Here is an 18853-nt window from a genome sequence, read left to right as displayed (position 1 = left end):
CGGGTATTGTCAAATGAAATAATTATTCATACTGTTATTTCTTTTATTAATCAGTTTTATTCTTTCATTTATCATGTGTGTTTCTTGAAGTTGCTCTGCTGCTCAGAGCTTCTGCTCAGAGCTGCACCTTTTGCTCTGTTGAGAGGAAGCGCCAAGCCACAATTCATCCTGCGAGGGCAGCTCGTTTCCCTTCAACAGTCTCATTTCTGTATAGACACCTAACTGCTGACAAAAATGAAATAGTATTTGCACCTGGTCTGTTTAAACTGTTGCACTCTCGGTGTGTGAAGTGAGTGAAGCAGTTATTGGAAACAATACTTCTGCTACCTACTGTGTGCATATGTGGAGTTGTGGGTTGCCTTTTGAATCCTGGTAATTGATCATTTTTTCGGGGTTAACAGTATTTTTAAAAGCAAATTCGACACACATTTATTCAGTTTGGGTTCTAGATGAAGTTTATAACTATTTCTTATATTTTAAGGTTTTTCTATTAAATTTTTATTTGAGTTCTTTGCAATATCGTCAAGTTTTCTAATATCTGTGTTTTACTTCTGTTTAAGATTTTAATAGTTTGGCAAGTCCTACTATCCCTTTTGCTCCCTCATTCCTCCCTCATTTCCTTAAACTGTTTGTTTTAATCTCTTTCATTTCTTCATCTGCTTATTATTTGGCATTATAAAAGGTGTTCTTGATCACGCTCTGTTGGCATGCTATCAGAATCATTCCCATAACTTATATCTGTTTCCTGTTGGGACTTGTCAAGATGAGTCACAACCGGAATTTAAAACTGGCAAGTGAATTTCTCAAAGCAATTAGTACAAACTAGTCTCGTTGATAGTTCATTCCTAAAAAATAAGAATAAATTAATATTTCGAGAGGGTCTCAAGGCAGAGAACTGGAGGAAGGCCCTCGGTGTCTGTTGGATCGATGGCCAGGCATGACAGGGCTCTCTAGGTAACAGCTGTAGAAGTATGGAGTTCTGTTTGTCAGGGATGTGACAAGAGCAAAGATGACACTGTACTCATGATGAAAGAGGAATTTGTTTTATTCATGGTAGAGGTAATAAATAGCACTGCCCAAAAAGAAAGGAAAACTGAAAAAAAAAATTCATATAATTGTGGAAGCAGCTCAAATATACTGTATCTTGACATTAAGAAAGGACATACTAAAAAAGTCAATCTTCTCAAACTCAGTTGTGCAGTGGTCTTTTTTCTTTGTTATTATATTAAAGTGAATTGCCAGAAGTCTTAATAGTAATGGTCAAGAATAATAATAAAAAACATTTCAGATTTGACAGACAAACCACATCTTATTTGTATTCAAGAAATTTGGTTTAAGCCTCAACTAGATTTTATAATCCAAGTATTTACAGCGATAAGAAATCACAGTAATAAAATACAAGGTGGGGAAGTGCCAACTTTCTTGCAAGACCTTTGGGAAAGAATTATGAAGAAATGTATAATATTGACATATTTCGATAACACAAAACATTTGTGTGTAATGACCCAAACAATTCAATTAAGATTTTTAGTTTTACAAGGAATTCCTCATTTATTAAATGTTCATTTTACTGACATGACACCAGTTATGTCAGTTATAAAGCAGCAGAGACTTGTATGGAACCAACTAATGCATGTCCAAGCATATTTACAGCTTGTCAGAAGAAATGTAAAACTGCTGCTTGGAAGTGGAAATAATAGTAAAGAACATTTTGATTCTGTCTAGAGAAATCCACCAAAACAATTTAGAAAAACTAACATCCAGCCAAAGAAGGGATGTTTTGCTCTGCAGAATGTCTTTCCCATGCATTGTTGTAGAGTCAGACCACATCATCTGTGTAACTTGTCCATAAATGGATCTGTGATTTTGTCAAATGTACCAGATCGAATAGAAATGAAGCCTAGGCGCAAATTCAAACTGGAAGACTCTTTAGCCCCACCTGCATCATCCAGTCGGCGCGTCCCGCTCATCACCGCCGACCTATCAACGCAGGACCAAGCCACGTCACGTCCACTCACCGACCAAGGCCCAGTTGATAAGGACCTCCATCCATGGCATCTTCCGCTTTCCAGCTGCGCTCAACCCTCCTCCACCCCTTCTCCACCTCCACTCTTCAGGCTCCCATCCTTCACCGACCCCCACCACCAGTGTCGGGTCCCGGGGGATGACATTCCTAACCTACATCGGGAATGCTCATCCGAGCTGATCGCAATTCACAGCTCAATGTCCTCAGCCGGGGCCCGAGCGCCAAAGAACTTTAAATTCATGCATGTCAATAAACCTGTTTAATCGCTGTTTTTTCCGTCTGAGTCTCTCCAGATTGAACTACTGATGTTTGGAAAAAGATGAAACTATAGTCTGTATAGTGGCAAAGTGACAGTAAATGAAATCAGTTTATGGTCACAAATGGACATTTTTAATGCCGTACAGTTTGAAAGCGTTAAAGCAGAGCAGCAGACAAGATCCAGAATGTGACCGTGGCTGTGTGTAGAAAAGTCAACATATTGCTGCATTCCAAAACTGTCCAACAAATAATAAAAGTCCCGCGTCAGAGTGTTGCTGAATTTGTCCATGTGAATGTTGAAATCACCCACTACGATAATATTTGGGGATAAGGACCACAAAAATGTTAAAAGAGAGGAGAAATCATTTAAGAAATCCTTGTTGGACTCAGGAGGGCGATAGATGGTGGCTAAGATGGTGGGTACTGATAAGTGGATTTGTAGTACTGTAGATTCAAAAGAGTTGTAAGTGGGGACACTGACAGAAGATACAAGCCACTTGTCTCTGAAGAGCACTGCGACACCGCCTCCTCGTCCTTCAGAGCGTGGTTGGCTGATGTGAGAATACCCATCCGGCGCAGCCCTTTTTAAATGTGTAAGGTCATTTTTCTTCTGCCAGGTCTCCGTCAGGCATAAGAAGTCAAACTGCTTTTCCCTTAGAAGCTTGGAAACGAAAGACTCTTTGTTGGTGAGTGAGCGGATGTTTAACAAGCTAACAGAGACGGTGATGGTGCTGAGAGACTTTATGCTGGACCTGGTTGGGTTTGATGTCACATTGTTGTCAGTGAGGAGACATTCTCTCAGTCGACCAGGTGATGATGACCTAATTGAACTGGTATCATCTCGGGTTGGACACTCTTCAGATCCAGAGTTAATGCAACACTGAAATACATATGATAAAGTATTATCTATCTATCTATACTCCTTATTCTAGGCAATGTTTAAAAAAACATAAAGTTAATAATAGAATTTAACATTTTACAAGTTTATATATACCTTTTTTAATCAAGTTGGTGTGAAAATGATGTGAAATGATTTGCATTTGCTCATTTTAGTTAAAAGTTTAAAAGTTACCCACTGGTAAGACCAGAATTATTCGTACCTCTGGGAGGATTAAAATTAAAAAATCTAATTGACTTGAATGGAATTAAATTGATAGGAAAGGAAAGTCTAATTCATTAATGCCGTAGTCCTTATTCCTTGGTGAAATTAATTGCTTCTACATTCTGCACTCCACATATTAGTTCATAAAAAGAACTGATCCAAGCAATGAAATATTATTTCATATTTATCTAGTGTAAAAGTGTTTGTACATACATGTGCAGGACATTGCTGCATCCCTGGATTTCTGCTTTGTTCTTCCTGTTGACAAGTACATTAGAAACCCAAAGTACATATTAAATAAAACAAAAGTTAAATAAAATGTATGAATGTGAGACATTTAGATTTATTTTAAAGAAGCAGCAAAAAGCATTGAGTTACAAAAGCAAGTATCAACAAAAAAATTTCACTAGGCCGAAAATGAGCAACAAAATGGCATAAACCAGGGCATTACCTTTAACAACTGAAATTCCTTTTTGAATTGAATCCTTTGGTCCACTTTTGGAATCAGTGTATCAATATCTCGGTCTTCAAGACAATAAAGACTTTCCGTGTCCATTTCTTCATCTGTAATCAAAAGTTGTGTTTAGTCATGTTGATATAATTTAAAGCTGCTGCAGAATTAAGCTTTGTGAACATGGTACAAAAATCATTGCAAGGTACTTCTGCTGCAGTGACTGAGGTTTGTTAACATCTAAAATGGGTGTATAGTAAACACTTGTTAAAAAACTGCTAATTTTATTATGCAGGTAACTGGATCTAATCATGGCCATGTGATAAAAGTGAATAAGTTTCTATAAAAACGTAATTATAAAATCATGCATATTCAACTTGTGCCTAATGTTGAGGTAGGAAATCAATCACATAGCATAGCTGTGACCATAACAAAGTTAAAGAACTTGGACCACTGTTCCATGATAATAAGTATGGTATATAACTAAAGAAGTTTCACACACATATGAACAACTGCACAAATACATTATCCATGTTGATTTTTTAATCCAGCAACAGTACATTCTTTCTTCCTACAGATTTAAGTAAAGACACTTTGACCTGATTTTATCTTCACTCTCTAAGTTTTCCATATTCAGGCTCTAATAAACAAAATGAAAATTGTTGCAAACACCCCTCCAAGAGAAAAAAATTAGGAAAGAAGTGGCAAAGAAAATTACATAATATATATTTTTTTCCACAATCCTACGGTTTTTCATCCTGAAGGGATGCAAATGCAGCATGTTATGATGGTGAATCCCTCCAATGAGAACAGCTGTTGAATTAAAAGCCACAATTAGAGCTGAAAGTTTTTGTTGCTTCATTCAGTAAGAGTGCAATTTATAGATTATGTTCTTTACCTCAAATATGTTCTGTGTTTTAGCAGCTTTTCAGCTCATCACATAGTTTTTGGACCATCTTGAGCTGTGCTGAAACATCTAAGAAAACAGTTTTAATCAGGTTTTTCTCTGAAATGTCTTTTTAAATAAATTTTTTTTAAGAGCTGACATTTTACCTGGAAATGAGGTGTCATCAGTCTTCAGGGACACCTCAATCGATTCCCTCATGGTATCCTCTAGTGTTTTCAGGACGTCCATCTGATTTAGAGTTATACCTTTTATTACTTGGTTCAGTCAAAAGTTAATTTCAAAATTAAATTACTTATGATTATTGTCAAAATGCCTGAAACGTGTTTTTATTCACACCACAGTGGAAACGTATTTTTAATAAGGGATCACATTTTAGCCATATGCTCTCTCACATGTCAAGAATCTCTCCACTGATCTACAGATTGCACATGCATAGGATAATTCCTTAAGACACTTTAGAAAGAGAGAGGAAACAGAAACAAGCAAAAAAAGGCATGTAGTTTTTCACAGCTTTGCATGGATCTGTATATGGGTATGATAACAGAGTGGAGAGTCCTGAGAGGGAATGTAATTTATATTTCACTGTTAACATATTAAAAGTAACAAACCATCAAGTTGTGCAGGTGGTTCATCATGACCCTTTTAGCATTTTCAAACATGGTGTTCTTTGATCCATGTACGTGATTCTCTATAGTTTCCCGCATGTTCTGCAGTGTACCAGTTCCTGTAAAGGCTGCTGCTTCTGGAAAACATGATGTTTTATGTGCTAATAAATAATACTTAAGCATAAATGTAAATTATTGTAATAACTTGATCATTTTTTTTACTTTTATAGCAGTCTTGCAGTGTTTCCTCAATGGTTTTTATTAGACTCCTGTAGACTGTTTTTTTGCGCTTACGAATACTTTTGTTCAGACTTGTCTTCAGACGTTCTTCCTAAAAGAAAAATTTAAAACGGATAGTAATTCTAAAAATAATTTAAGTAACACAGTTTTCCTACAATGTTAAAGTATTCTGCTATTGTCAGTAATAACACGTGTATGTGTTTACTTGTTTATTTTTGACATATTTTTTTTAAATCTCAATTTTAGCCAGCATAAAAGCCTTTCATTATTTTATGTGTTTCTAACAACGTATGTTTCTCATTTATTACCTCTGACTTGAGAGATACCAGTTGCAGTTCCACATCTTTGTACTTCTCTTTTAGTTCTTCAGTGACAAGTGAAAAACTATAGATCACTCCTTTGAATGGGCCACATTTTCCGTCATTTCTGCAACATAAATAATATGATAATAAAATAAAATAATAAAAAAATAAAATAATAAAATAAAATAATATTGTCAATAATATCAAAATGTGAAACTCATTCACTCATTGCTACCATGAATGATTATGGTGTGTCATAAAACACACCATATAATGTGGCATAATGTGTGTTTTATAACACAACATATAATGTGTGGTGTAATTGGAAACAGGAACTTCAGTGAATTTATTTGTGATCGATGTTGCAGTTAGATATTTGGAGAGGACTCTATGTTCTCATAAAGGTCTTACGGAAAAGTGGTTCTGAATTCCTCGTCAATGCTGTCAGCCAGATGGGAAGTCAAGTTTATGTTGATGTTCATTTCTCTTCCTTTCTTAGGTCGGTGGACTCCTCTATTTTCTACTGCTTTTTTCAGTTGCTTATGAAATCCCCGACCATCCCTTTTCTGGAGGAATGAAAAAAAGAGAGAGAGAAATTAATCAAATTTAATAACATATGTGACAAAAATATGCTACATTACAAAGATGTACTTCCTTATCAGCATACATACATGGGGATAGAGGGTAGACCTCAAGATGTTTTCGTATGAGTTTTTGGATCTCTCAACTCCCTCTTGAAGGTGTTCTTCAAAAACGTTGTAAATCTTCATCATTTCATTTGTGATTGACTCAATTTGAAGGGTTAGATTTTTCTCAAGAGCTTCAAACACTTCCTTAATTCTGTCATCCTGGAAAAACAATGTTGTTTAGGACATTTTCAGACTCTCCAAATTTATTTTAATTTAGTACCCCTGAAAAATATATTCATGACATGAATATTATATTTAATTAAATTATGTTTATTTGTGCTGTATTACAATTTTCTTAAAGCAAGTAAAACAGCTAAATACACTAAAAAACATTTAACTTGTTATTCTTACCTCTTTTCTTCTGCTGGCCCCATGAATCAAAGAGAGGATGCCATGAGCTCCAGACACATAGTTTAATGTCTCTGAGTGACAGTCATTGAGATTTTGCAAAAATTCTTGAAGATTGGGTATTTCTGTGAAAACAAATCATGTCTATAGTTATATAATAAATTTCACACAGTTTGTGGTTCTGCTGTTATGTGATAAATGTTTCACACAAATTGGCACAACATACCAGTGTCCTCTGGACTTAGATCTCTCTTTCGGAAAAATTCTCTGGAGCTCACAGTGAACACCTGAAAACACTCGTCACTGAAGTGTTTCTAGGAAATATCAATATCATTTGTTAACGTAGAAATTCATTTTATTTTTAATTGTAGACAAACAATGTGCTACACATTTTACCGGTATACAATACTCACTTTAATCTTGTCCAGTTTGTTGAATTCTTTTGTCACCCTTTCTTTGGTTTCTGCGTTTCTCTTAAGTATCAAGGCCTGAGTTTCAGCTTTGGTGCTAAAAGAGAAGAAATGATCTACTGGAGCTTAACAGACCTATAAATCTTCTGACAATAAAATAAAACATGTAAACAACGTGGAAGACAATCTATGGCCTTTTGCCCTTTGAGTTTTATTTAATAATACACTTTCAACACAGCAGTGAACTCACGTTACATCTGAATCGTCAATATCATCAGACTTGGTGCAGACAATGTGAATGTGTCGACACTCCCCACCGTTTCCAATCTGACTGGCAACATTTTTCAGGATGTCCCATGATTCTTGCTCTGCTGCTGCTCGATTGACTTCAGTGACAACCCAGACGGTAGAACAGTCTCCAACAATCTGAAGAAAAGCTTTTTATATTTAGGTGCTGGTCAAAAAATTTGAATATTATGAAAAAGTTGATTTAAATCAGTATTGCCATTCAAAAAGTGAAACTTGTTTATTATATTCTTTTGTTACTCTCAGACTGATATATTTCAAATGTTTGATTTTTTCCATTTAATTTTGATGATTAGAACTGACAACTAATGAAAACCCCAAATTCAGTATCTCAGAAAATTTTAATATTATTTAAAACCAATACAAAAAAGGATTTTTTTAAGAAATATTGGCCAACTGAAAAGTATGAACATAAAAAATAAGATCATATGCAGCACTGAGTACTTAGTTTGGGCTTCGTTTGCCCAGATTACTGTAGCAATGTGGAGGGACATCTAGCTGATCAGTCTGTGGCACTGCTCTGGTGTTATGAGAGCTCAGGTTGCCCTGATAGTGACCATCGGCTTTTGAATTGTGTCTGGTGTATCACATCTTCCTCTTCGCAATACCCCATAGATTTTTTATGCAGTTAAGGTCAGATGAGTTTGCTGGCCAATTAAGAACAGGGATACCAGAGATACCATGGTCCTTAAACCAAGCACTGGTGCTCTGGCACCGTGTGTAGGTGCTAAGTCATGTTTGAAGATTAAATCTGCATCTCCATAAGTGCCCTAAAACTTCCCGGTAGATGGCTGCATTGACCTTGGACCTCAGAAAACACAGTGGACCAACACCAGCAGATGACATGGCACCACAAACCATCACTGACTGTGATATTATATACAAGCATATATATATATATATGTATATATATATATATATATATATATATATATATATATATATATATATATATATGTATACAGTATATATATATATATATATATATATATATATATATATATACTGTATACATATATATATACCCATATATATATATATATGTATACAGTATATATAAAAATAAAGTACAATATAGTACTGAATAAATTACCCCTTTCCACATTGTATCTCTGCTTTTATTGCGGTCTCCATTTCCAGGAAGGTCCACAAGTGTGACGTGTTGGAGAGAAGGATGATTTGGTACCCTGACAGTCACACACTTCACAAGTGGCCAATACCACTGCTTTATTTTGTTATAGTTTTTGTTCTTTGGAGAGTCCTTTGTATATTTGACAATATCTGCAGATAGGTCTTTAGCCTGCAAAACATAATAATAGTTATATTAGTAATAAAAGCTGTGTTATTGTGACAGCTGAAAATAATGAAATTTTACATCTGTGTTGCTCAGTAGGGCTTTATTGTGTCTTGTATTATTAACCTGAAATTGAAAGGGTTACAGTAAGCTCTATGTAAACATGTGCATGTATTATTGTACGTATGTATAAGTGTATAATTACAAAATTATACAATTATGATACAGTACAGACCAAAAGTTTGGACACACCTTTTAATTCAATGAGTTTCCTTTATTTTCATGACTATTGACATTGTAGATTCACTCTGAAGGCATCAAAACTATGAATAACACATGTGGAAATATGCATTAAACAAAAAAGTGTAAAGCAACTGAAAATACCCCTTATATTCTAGTTTCTTCAAAGTAGCAACCTTTTGCTGTGATTACTGCTTTGCACACACTCTGCATTTTCTTGATGAGCTTCAAGAGGTAGTCACCTGAAATGGTTTTCACTTCATAGGTGTGCCCTGTCAGGTTAATAAGTGGGATTTTCTTGCCTTATAAATAGTCATGAAAATAAAGAAAACCCATTGAATTAGAAGGTGTGTCCAAACTTTTGGTCTGTACTGTATATATACATATATTGCTGAATTGCTGCACAAAGTTACTGTTAAAATCTTTGCATCTTACTGATTCAAAGATCAAGTTTTTGCTTCTTGATTGAAAAAATTCTGGAATTTCTTTGAAGTACTTTGACTCCATGAGTTGTTCACAGGATTTTTCCCTCCACTCTTCTTCATACAGAGCAGACAGCTTATCAACAGCATCATGGTATTCTTCATCAGAATCATCAACATTGTCTTGTACTTCTTGATTTCCTTTTTTAATGATACAATGCAGTGATCCCAATTCATCTTCCCAGTCCTAAAAAATAATAATAAAAAAGCTTTTCGAGTGATGTGTAAAATTACAGAAGTTACATTTTCATCAGACTTTTATAAGTATATTTTTAGCTTACCTCGGGTGAAATGAATTCAATCTCCGCCTCGTATTTTTCATTGTGCCTGTTACCCTCCACTTTAATCATGACTGAGGTACAGGCACTGACACTTCCAGAGGGCAAAAGATTTCTCTCTTCAAGGACAGCATTTATCAAAGACGTTTTTCCAGCTCCAGTTTTACCAAAGACACCAACCAGCTCCTTCGTTTCCGTCTCCAAATTCTTGATTTTAGTTCTGTAGAAAATTTAGCCATTGTTGAGCAACTCAGCTTTAAAATGCATGTCTACATATATATTCAATATTTAAACCATCTGAGTTAAAGGAAAAATATAGGCAGGTTTAACAAAAGCTTAAATGTAATGTCGTCTTTGACCGGCAGAGGCTCTGCATTCAGGAAAGGAGGTGAGGCAACACAATGCAGTCGAGATGGATTTATTTGAAGCAGCTGGTCACATTTGAACCGACATCCATTTCACAGTGAGACAAAGAAACTGGCTTTTATACTTTGGGCAATTCCAACACTCATATCAGGTAAAGGTACCAATAGAAATCAGGAACAAACTGACATTTTCCCCCACATTCTCCCTGAACAGGAAAGATGGCCAGTCTCCCTACCCAAAAAGAATGTTCAACTAAATGTCACAATGCAACTGAAATAAAGAACTGAAACAAAACGCATTTGGTCTGTAATTAAATATAATATCAATAATCATCATTAGGGATGGAGCCCTGATCTCTATCACAATAAAAAAAGGTACTTGGTAAAGTATAAACAATTACAATACATCAATTAAGAGGCAAAGCTTTAAGTACTCTGTGAAATTGCCTCTCTAGATTTTCAGGAATGTTTTTTCCAGCTTGAAACTTTATTCTTGGTTTATTTCCAACAGAGAATCTACTTACTTCAACAACTTATTGAGATCACTGTCATCTTGTAACATGGCACAGATGCCCCCCATCGTGTTTCTCACGTTAGTTAATATCTTTGCTTCTGTTTCTAGAAATAAATAAATAAATAACAAACTATAATGTAAATAAAGAGGATTTTTTTTAGAATTTGTTAATTTACAGGTAAAACAATGTAACATACATGATGTTAATTGTGAGACAAGATGAAAAATATTTTTCTACACAAATAATTAGTGTTGCTAAAATTTGCTTAGGCAATTTTTCAATTAGAAGCAGAATTCAGCTTCTAAGCACCATACATCTGGAACAAACTTCAGGAAAATCATAAAACAGCCAAAACACTGAGTTCCTTTAAATTTAGACTAAAACCCCACCTGTTTAGAGTTGCTTTTGAAACATTATGAATGAAACATTAATCAACATTTTGACTTGTAAGAACAGCATTTGAAAAAACGTAACATTTTAATTACTAACTGTGTGTTCTATGAATTTGTATTTTTAAGACATAACTTTGAACTGTCTTGTTGTTGAAATGTGAGATACAAATGAACTTGATTGATTGATTTATTGAATTAGAAATATAATCTGTCATGTTAATTAAAAAAAGTTTAGTTTTCTTCTAATAAACAATCAACTTTAATTGATCATTTAATACCTTGTCATATAAAGGCATTAAATAATAAATAAAATAAAATGCAAAGCATCTGGAGATTTGCAAACTGAGTCAGTATGTCAATCAATGTGAACATACAGATGCAATAGAATCATCATCAGTGACACTTAAATGAAAATTTAGTCCCTCCTCCCACAACCCTGCAATAAAAAGAAATCTGGAGGAAAAGTTGAGCTGTAATTTAAATATCCCAATAATATTATTTTATGTGGTACAGAGTGCATAAAAAGAAATACCTGCTGACGAATTTGTCTCACACTTCCTTTTTGCTGCTTGTTGTCCATTGCTGTCCAACTGTTGGTCAGATTTTCGCTTTCCTAGTTTAAAAAGAAAAGTCACTCGTATTGGTTTATACCTAGCTGGGTTTTTTTAGGTCAATGTGCATGAAAGGGTTTGACTAAGATCTTGTATTTCTCACCCATGTCATTTGTAGAAGGTAAAACCTGAAGATGAACAGAAAAGTTTGACTATAATTAAAAATGTTTTTCCATTATAACATAACTTAAAAGTTCATAACATTTGTTTTATTGCACTTGCATTTTCATTATACTAATAATAAATTAACATAATAACAACATACTTATGATGTCATCCTGTATGAGATTAAATACATACAGGATGATGTATGAATAATAATTATATTATTTACAATAATATAATTCAGTTAACAATATTAAATGTAATATCTTTCAATTAAAGTAGTAATATCCTTCAATTAAAAGATATATATATTTTTTAATTGAACACTAAAACTAAGCAGCCATATCACAGATGTTAGGATAAAATACTCCACTGTAAACTAAAATAAGAATATATTTGACTTACATGTGGTGGAAAATGATGTGTGCTCTCATTTGGCGTTTGTTCTGCCTAGTGATAAAACATTTTTTAAAACCCAAAGTAGGGAAAAAAATCTGTTCAGCCTTTATTATCAATGGACTATTTTATGTAAAATATAATAATAATAATAATAATAATAATAATAATAATAATAATAATAATAATAATAATAATAATAATAATAATAATAATAATAATAATAATAATAATAATGTAAAAGCATATCTCCACACCAGTGAAAGTTTTCATATCAAAAACATGTTTTAACAGCACAGGAACATACCTTTAACTGACTGAGTAACTTTTTGAATTTTAACCTTGGTCCCATTTTTGGAATCATCTTATCAATGTCTGCATCCTGAAGCAGATAAAAACTTTCTGTATCAATCCCTTCATCTGTAATCAAACAACATCGCATTAGATATCAGTCATGCCAATATTTGTAGAGCTGTTTATCCCTTTGTCCTCTGGGAGGCGCTATGTGGGCGTAAGAAGCTTTTTTTCTACTAGCACTTAAACGCCTTATTCATGGTCACATTTATCTGTGTGTTCAAAACATTATTATTGTAATATATTTAACAGGCATTTGTGAATCCATGTCTTTTTTAACTTTCTTGTGACATTGTTCTATGACAACAACATGTAATTAATTCAATTTTACATGCACTGGTACAGAACCACATATACATTTCCTCCACTGTTTTTGTCCATAACAGTTATGCAGTGTAATACATTACCTTCAAATGCTTCAATCAAGTTACTCAGACCGCTCTTGGTTAGCGTGTCACAAACAAAGTCATCCATGACCAAGAACAGAGTCTAGAAGATAAATCATAAAATCATGATATATCTAAGTATTGTTTCACATAGACAATTCAATTTTTAAATCTGATTAAAAAACCCACCTTGTAATGAATGAAATTATGGCAACAACACTTCAGTCTTCAGATGAAGAAGAGAAAAATTATCTCAAAGCTGTTCCACAAAAGTAAAGTTGATTGCTCAAAGTTCTATGTTCAAATGGTAGAAAAGAAGAAAACCAGGAACAGGGAAGTGTGGGTTGATTAAAAAGAAAGGAGTGGCAAACTATAAAACAGCAAAGGCTCCCACACTGTAAAACAAACTGCTTGAGTTTAGCCAATTTAATTGGTTCAAGAATATTAAAAGTGTATGAAAGCTGGACAAACATTTTAATTCTGACTCTGGTGCAAAAAAAAACAAAAATTAAACCAAAAATATTTTATGACAAGTTCTTATTTTATAATATGTCCATACATTTATAGGGAGATTAGAATTCGGGTATTGTCAAATGAAATAATTATTCATACTGTTATTTCTTTTATTAATCAGTTTTATTCTTTCATTTATCATGTGTGTTTCTTGAAGTTGCTCTGCTGCTCAGAGCTTCTGCTCAGAGCTGCACCTTTTGCTCTGTTGAGAGGAAGCGCCAAGCCACAATTCATCCTGCGAGGGCAGCTCGTTTCCCTTCAACAGTCTCATTTCTGTATAGACACCTAACTGCTGACAAAAATGAAATAGTATTTGCACCTGGTCTGTTTAAACTGTTGCACTCTCGGTGTGTGAAGTGAGTGAAGCAGTTATTGGAAACAATACTTCTGCTACCTACTGTGTGCATATGTGGAGTTGTGGGTTGCCTTTTGAATCCTGGTAATTGATCATTTTTTCGGGGTTAACAGTATTTTTAAAAGCAAATTCGACACACATTTATTCAGTTTGGGTTCTAGATGAAGTTTATAACTATTTCTTATATTTTAAGGTTTTTCTATTAAATTTTTATTTGAGTTCTTTGCAATATCGTCAAGTTTTCTAATATCTGTGTTTTACTTCTGTTTAAGATTTTAATAGTTTGGCAAGTCCTACTATCCCTTTTGCTCCCTCATTCCTCCCTCATTTCCTTAAACTGTTTGTTTTAATCTCTTTCATTTCTTCATCTGCTTATTATTTGGCATTATAAAAGGTGTTCTTGATCACGCTCTGTTGGCATGCTATCAGAATCATTCCCATAACTTATATCTGTTTCCTGTTGGGACTTGTCAAGATGAGTCACAACCGGAATTTAAAACTGGCAAGTGAATTTCTCAAAGCAATTAGTACAAACTAGTCTCGTTGATAGTTCATTCCTAAAAAATAAGAATAAATTAATATTTCGAGAGGGTCTCAAGGCAGAGAACTGGAGGAAGGCCCTCGGTGTCTGTTGGATCGATGGCCAGGCATGACAGGGCTCTCTAGGTAACAGCTGTAGAAGTATGGAGTTCTGTTTGTCAGGGATGTGACAAGAGCAAAGATGACACTGTACTCATGATGAAAGAGGAATTTGTTTTATTCATGGTAGAGGTAATAAATAGCACTGCCCAAAAAGAAAGGAAAACTGAAAAAAAAAATTCATATAATTGTGGAAGCAGCTCAAATATACTGTATCTTGACATTAAGAAAGGACATACTAAAAAAGTCAATCTTCTCAAACTCAGTTGTGCAGTGGTCTTTTTTCTTTGTTATTATATTAAAGTGAATTGCCAGAAGTCTTAATAGTAATGGTCAAGAATAATAATAAAAAACATTTCAGATTTGACAGACAAACCACATCTTATTTGTATTCAAGAAATTTGGTTTAAGCCTCAACTAGATTTTATAATCCAAGTATTTACAGCGATAAGAAATCACAGTAATAAAATACAAGGTGGGGAAGTGCCAACTTTCTTGCAAGACCTTTGGGAAAGAATTATGAAGAAATGTATAATATTGACATATTTCGATAACACAAAACATTTGTGTGTAATGACCCAAACAATTCAATTAAGATTTTTAGTTTTACAAGGAATTCCTCATTTATTAAATGTTCATTTTACTGACATGACACCAGTTATGTCAGTTATAAAGCAGCAGAGACTTGTATGGAACCAACTAATGCATGTCCAAGCATATTTACAGCTTGTCAGAAGAAATGTAAAACTGCTGCTTGGAAGTGGAAATAATAGTAAAGAACATTTTGATTCTGTCTAGAGAAATCCACCAAAACAATTTAGAAAAACTAACATCCAGCCAAAGAAGGGATGTTTTGCTCTGCAGAATGTCTTTCCCATGCATTGTTGTAGAGTCAGACCACATCATCTGTGTAACTTGTCCATAAATGGATCTGTGATTTTGTCAAATGTACCAGATCGAATAGAAATGAAGCCTAGGCGCAAATTCAAACTGGAAGACTCTTTAGCCCCACCTGCATCATCCAGTCGGCGCGTCCCGCTCATCACCGCCGACCTATCAACGCAGGACCAAGCCACGTCACGTCCACTCACCGACCAAGGCCCAGTTGATAAGGACCTCCATCCATGGCATCTTCCGCTTTCCAGCTGCGCTCAACCCTCCTCCACCCCTTCTCCACCTCCACTCTTCAGGCTCCCATCCTTCACCGACCCCCACCACCAGTGTCGGGTCCCGGGGGATGACATTCCTAACCTACATCGGGAATGCTCATCCGAGCTGATCGCAATTCACAGCTCAATGTCCTCAGCCGGGGCCCGAGCGCCAAAGAACTTTAAATTCATGCATGTCAATAAACCTGTTTAATCGCTGTTTTTTCCGTCTGAGTCTCTCCAGATTGAACTACTGATGTTTGGAAAAAGATGAAACTATAGTCTGTATAGTGGCAAAGTGACAGTAAATGAAATCAGTTTATGGTCACAAATGGACATTTTTAATGCCGTACAGTTTGAAAGCGTTAAAGCAGAGCAGCAGACAAGATCCAGAATGTGACCGTGGCTGTGTGTAGAAAAGTCAACATATTGCTGCATTCCAAAACTGTCCAACAAATAATAAAAGTCCCGCGTCAGAGTGTTGCTGAATTTGTCCATGTGAATGTTGAAATCACCCACTACGATAATATTTGGGGATAAGGACCACAAAAATGTTAAAAGAGAGGAGAAATCATTTAAGAAATCCTTGTTGGACTCAGGAGGGCGATAGATGGTGGCTAAGATGGTGGGTACTGATAAGTGGATTTGTAGTACTGTAGATTCAAAAGAGTTGTAAGTGGGGACACTGACAGAAGATACAAGCCACTTGTCTCTGAAGAGCACTGCGACACCGCCTCCTCGTCCTTCAGAGCGTGGTTGGCTGATGTGAGAATACCCATCCGGCGCAGCCCTTTTTAAATGTGTAAGGTCATTTTTCTTCTGCCAGGTCTCCGTCAGGCATAAGAAGTCAAACTGCTTTTCCCTTAGAAGCTTGGAAACGAAAGACTCTTTGTTGGTGAGTGAGCGGATGTTTAACAAGCTAACAGAGACGGTGATGGTGCTGAGAGACTTTATGCTGGACCTGGTTGGGTTTGATGTCACATTGTTGTCAGTGAGGAGACATTCTCTCAGTCGACCAGGTGATGATGACCTAATTGAACTGGTATCATCTCGGGTTGGACACTCTTCAGATCCAGAGTTAATGCAACACTGAAATACATATGATAAAGTATTATCTATCTATCTATACTCCTTATTCTAGGCAATGTTTAAAAAAACATAAAGTTAATAATAGAATTTAACATTTTACAAGTTTATATATACCTTTTTTAATCAAGTTGGTGTGAAAATGATGTGAAATGATTTGCATTTGCTCATTTTAGTTAAAAGTTTAAAAGTTACCCACTGGTAAGACCAGAATTATTCGTACCTCTGGGAGGATTAAAATTAAAAAATCTAATTGACTTGAATGGAATTAAATTGATAGGAAAGGAAAGTCTAATTCATTAATGCCGTAGTCCTTATTCCTTGGTGAAATTAATTGCTTCTACATTCTGCACTCCACATATTAGTTCATAAAAAGAACTGATCCAAGCAATGAAATATTATTTCATATTTATCTAGTGTAAAAGTGTTTGTACATACATGTGCAGGACATTGCTGCATCCCTGGATTTCTGCTTTGTTCTTCCTGTTGACAAGTACATTAGAAACCCAAAGTACATATTAAATAAAACAAAAGTTAAATAAAATGTATGAATGTGAGACATTTAGATTTATTTTAAAGAAGCAGCAAAAAGCATTGAGTTACAAAAGCAAGTATCAACAAAAAAATTTCACTAGGCCGAAAATGAGCAACAAAATGGCATAAACCAGGGCATTACCTTTAACAACTGAAATTCCTTTTTGAATTGAATCCTTTGGTCCACTTTTGGAATCAGTGTATCAATATCTCGGTCTTCAAGACAATAAAGACTTTCCGTGTCCATTTCTTCATCTGTAATCAAAAGTTGTGTTTAGTCATGTTGATATAATTTAAAGCTGCTGCAGAATTAAGCTTTGTGAACATGGTACAAAAATCATTGCAAGGTACTTCTGCTGCAGTGACTGAGGTTTGTTAACATCTAAAATGGGTGTATAGTAAACACTTGTTAAAAAACTGCTAATTTTATTATGCAGGTAACTGGATCTAATCATGGCCATGTGATAAAAGTGAATAAGTTTCTATAAAAACGTAATTATAAAATCATGCATATTCAACTTGTGCCTAATGTTGAGGTAGGAAATCAATCACATAGCATAGCTGTGACCATAACAAAGTTAAAGAACTTGGACCACTGTTCCATGATAATAAGTATGGTATATAACTAAAGAAGTTTCACACACATATGAACAACTGCACAAATACATTATCCATGTTGATTTTTTAATCCAGCAACAGTACAGTGCAATACTTTACCTTTAAATATTTCTATCAACTCACTCAGACCCCACTGGCTTAGTTTGTCACAAACAAAATAATCCATGACCAAGAACAGAGACTGAAAGATAAATCATAACGATGGGATTTTATATATGTATTGTTTCAGCAAATAGTCAGTTAGAGCTATGAAGTCAGATGAGAAGCTTACCTTGCAAAGAAGAAAGTTATACTTCAGTCAGCAGGAAGAGAAGAGAAAAAAAAATAAATTCAGACAACTTAGTGAGATTTCTGAGGTAAAGTTGATTCCTCAAGGCTTACAAACAAAATGGCAGAAAGCAAGAGTTGGGAAAGAGGAACAAGAAGGCGTGGCATGTCAGGACTGGAAATGCAAAAGAGGAAATGTGGGCTGGCTGAAAAAAAGAGGGGTGGCAACACTGAGCCGCTTCCACACTGTTAAACAAACTGTTAGTTTAACTAATTAAATTAGTTTAAGAATTTATCTGTGCAGATTAACCAGTATTTCTTTAAAAGAAGTACAAGTTTAACACTTAAATATTAATCTGTTAATCAACCTATTGTACTCGCTGTACAAAACTTATACTTCTTTTAAAGAAATACTGATTATTCTGCACACATAAATTCTTAAACTAATTAGGAATTAGTTTAAGAATTCTTAAACTAATTCTTAAACTAATTAGTTTAATTAAACTAGTTTAATAAGCGTACCTTTTGTACGCTCTGTACACTTTTGTACAGCAGCTTTCTCTCTCTGATGATGACACATTAACAGTTTTTCTGGAACGGTAAGTTCTCACATCAACACATTCAGCAGTCA

At 34.7% G+C, this 18853-nt stretch overlaps 3 protein-coding genes across 4 annotated transcripts; all 3 read right to left on the bottom strand.

Moving 5' to 3' along the window:
* Positions 1 to 2249: 2249 nt before the first annotated feature.
* LOC111611733 lies at positions 2250 to 4645 on the bottom strand. The gene is made up of 4 exons (XM_023349680.1): positions 4556 to 4645; positions 3838 to 3950; positions 3600 to 3644; positions 2250 to 3164 (listed from the first exon to the last, which is right to left on the bottom strand). The coding sequence occupies exons 2-4, from the start codon at positions 3940 to 3942 to the stop codon at positions 2352 to 2354; spliced, it is 963 nt and encodes a 320-aa protein (XP_023205448.1). The 5' UTR covers positions 3943 to 3950; positions 4556 to 4645; the 3' UTR covers positions 2250 to 2351.
* Positions 4593 to 13391, bottom strand: LOC111611732 (nuclear GTPase SLIP-GC-like). 2 transcript variants are annotated; one of them, XM_023349677.1, is made up of 22 exons: positions 13252 to 13391; positions 13084 to 13165; positions 12630 to 12742; positions 12332 to 12376; positions 11925 to 11949; positions 11743 to 11823; positions 10828 to 10921; positions 9942 to 10158; positions 9614 to 9847; positions 8738 to 8944; positions 7589 to 7764; positions 7342 to 7435; positions 7155 to 7242; positions 6932 to 7053; positions 6563 to 6739; positions 6303 to 6457; positions 5898 to 6015; positions 5572 to 5680; positions 5353 to 5486; positions 4891 to 4972; positions 4736 to 4813; positions 4593 to 4650 (listed from the first exon to the last, which is right to left on the bottom strand). In XM_023349677.1, exons 2-21 carry the CDS (start codon positions 13148 to 13150, stop codon positions 4755 to 4757), a joined length of 2397 nt encoding a protein of 798 aa, XP_023205445.1. In that variant the 5' UTR covers positions 13151 to 13165; positions 13252 to 13391; the 3' UTR covers positions 4593 to 4650; positions 4736 to 4754. The 2 variants fall into 2 exon arrangements, with proteins under 2 accessions (XP_023205445.1, XP_023205446.1); XM_023349678.1 differs by lacking the exon at positions 13252 to 13391 and having other exon boundaries at positions 12630 to 12704; positions 13084 to 13167.
* Positions 13392 to 15891: 2500 nt separating this feature from the next.
* Positions 15892 to 18354, bottom strand: LOC111611587. The gene is made up of 5 exons (XM_023348599.1): positions 18227 to 18354; positions 18055 to 18136; positions 17480 to 17592; positions 17242 to 17286; positions 15892 to 16806 (listed from the first exon to the last, which is right to left on the bottom strand). Exons 2-5 carry the CDS (start codon positions 18119 to 18121, stop codon positions 15994 to 15996), a joined length of 1038 nt encoding a protein of 345 aa, XP_023204367.1. The 5' UTR covers positions 18122 to 18136; positions 18227 to 18354; the 3' UTR covers positions 15892 to 15993.
* Between the last annotated feature and the right edge of the window lie 499 nt (positions 18355 to 18853).

This window comes from Xiphophorus maculatus, chromosome 16, assembly GCF_002775205.1.
Source record: "Xiphophorus maculatus strain JP 163 A chromosome 16, X_maculatus-5.0-male, whole genome shotgun sequence".
NCBI classification, from domain to species: domain Eukaryota; kingdom Metazoa; phylum Chordata; class Actinopteri; order Cyprinodontiformes; family Poeciliidae; genus Xiphophorus; species Xiphophorus maculatus.
Note: the sequence above shows the minus strand (reverse complement) of the source record. Positions and strands in the feature narration are given on the sequence as shown.

Excerpts from the sequence above, each read along its gene's own strand:
- LOC111611733 (XM_023349680.1), bottom strand. The coding sequence starts at position 3,942 with ATGGACACGGAAAGTCTTTATTGTCTTGAAGACCGAGATATTGATACA. Across the intron at positions 3,645-3,837 it reads AGGAATTTCAGTTGTTAAAG|GAAGAACAAAGCAGAAATCC; the intron begins GTAATGCCCTGG and ends ACTTGTCAACAG. Across the intron at positions 3,165-3,599 it reads TGCAGCAATGTCCTGCACAT|TGTTGCATTAACTCTGGATC; the intron begins GTATGTACAAAC and ends TATGTATTTCAG.
- LOC111611732 (XM_023349677.1), bottom strand. The coding sequence starts at position 13,150 with ATGGATGACTTTGTTTGTGACACGCTAACCAAGAGCGGTCTGAGTAAC. Across the intron at positions 11,824-11,924 it reads ACCTTCTACAAATGACATGG|GAAAGCGAAAATCTGACCAA; the intron begins GTGAGAAATACA and ends TTTTTAAACTAG. Across the intron at positions 5,487-5,571 it reads ACTGCAAGACTGCTATAAAA|AAGCAGCAGCCTTTACAGGA; the intron begins GTAAAAAAAATG and ends CATGTTTTCCAG.
- LOC111611587 (XM_023348599.1), bottom strand. The coding sequence starts at position 18,121 with ATGGATTATTTTGTTTGTGACAAACTAAGCCAGTGGGGTCTGAGTGAG. Across the intron at positions 17,593-18,054 it reads GTTGATAGAAATATTTAAAG|ATGAAGAAATGGACACGGAA; the intron begins GTAAAGTATTGC and ends TTTTGATTACAG. Across the intron at positions 16,807-17,241 it reads TGCAGCAATGTCCTGCACAT|TGTTGCATTAACTCTGGATC; the intron begins GTATGTACAAAC and ends TATGTATTTCAG.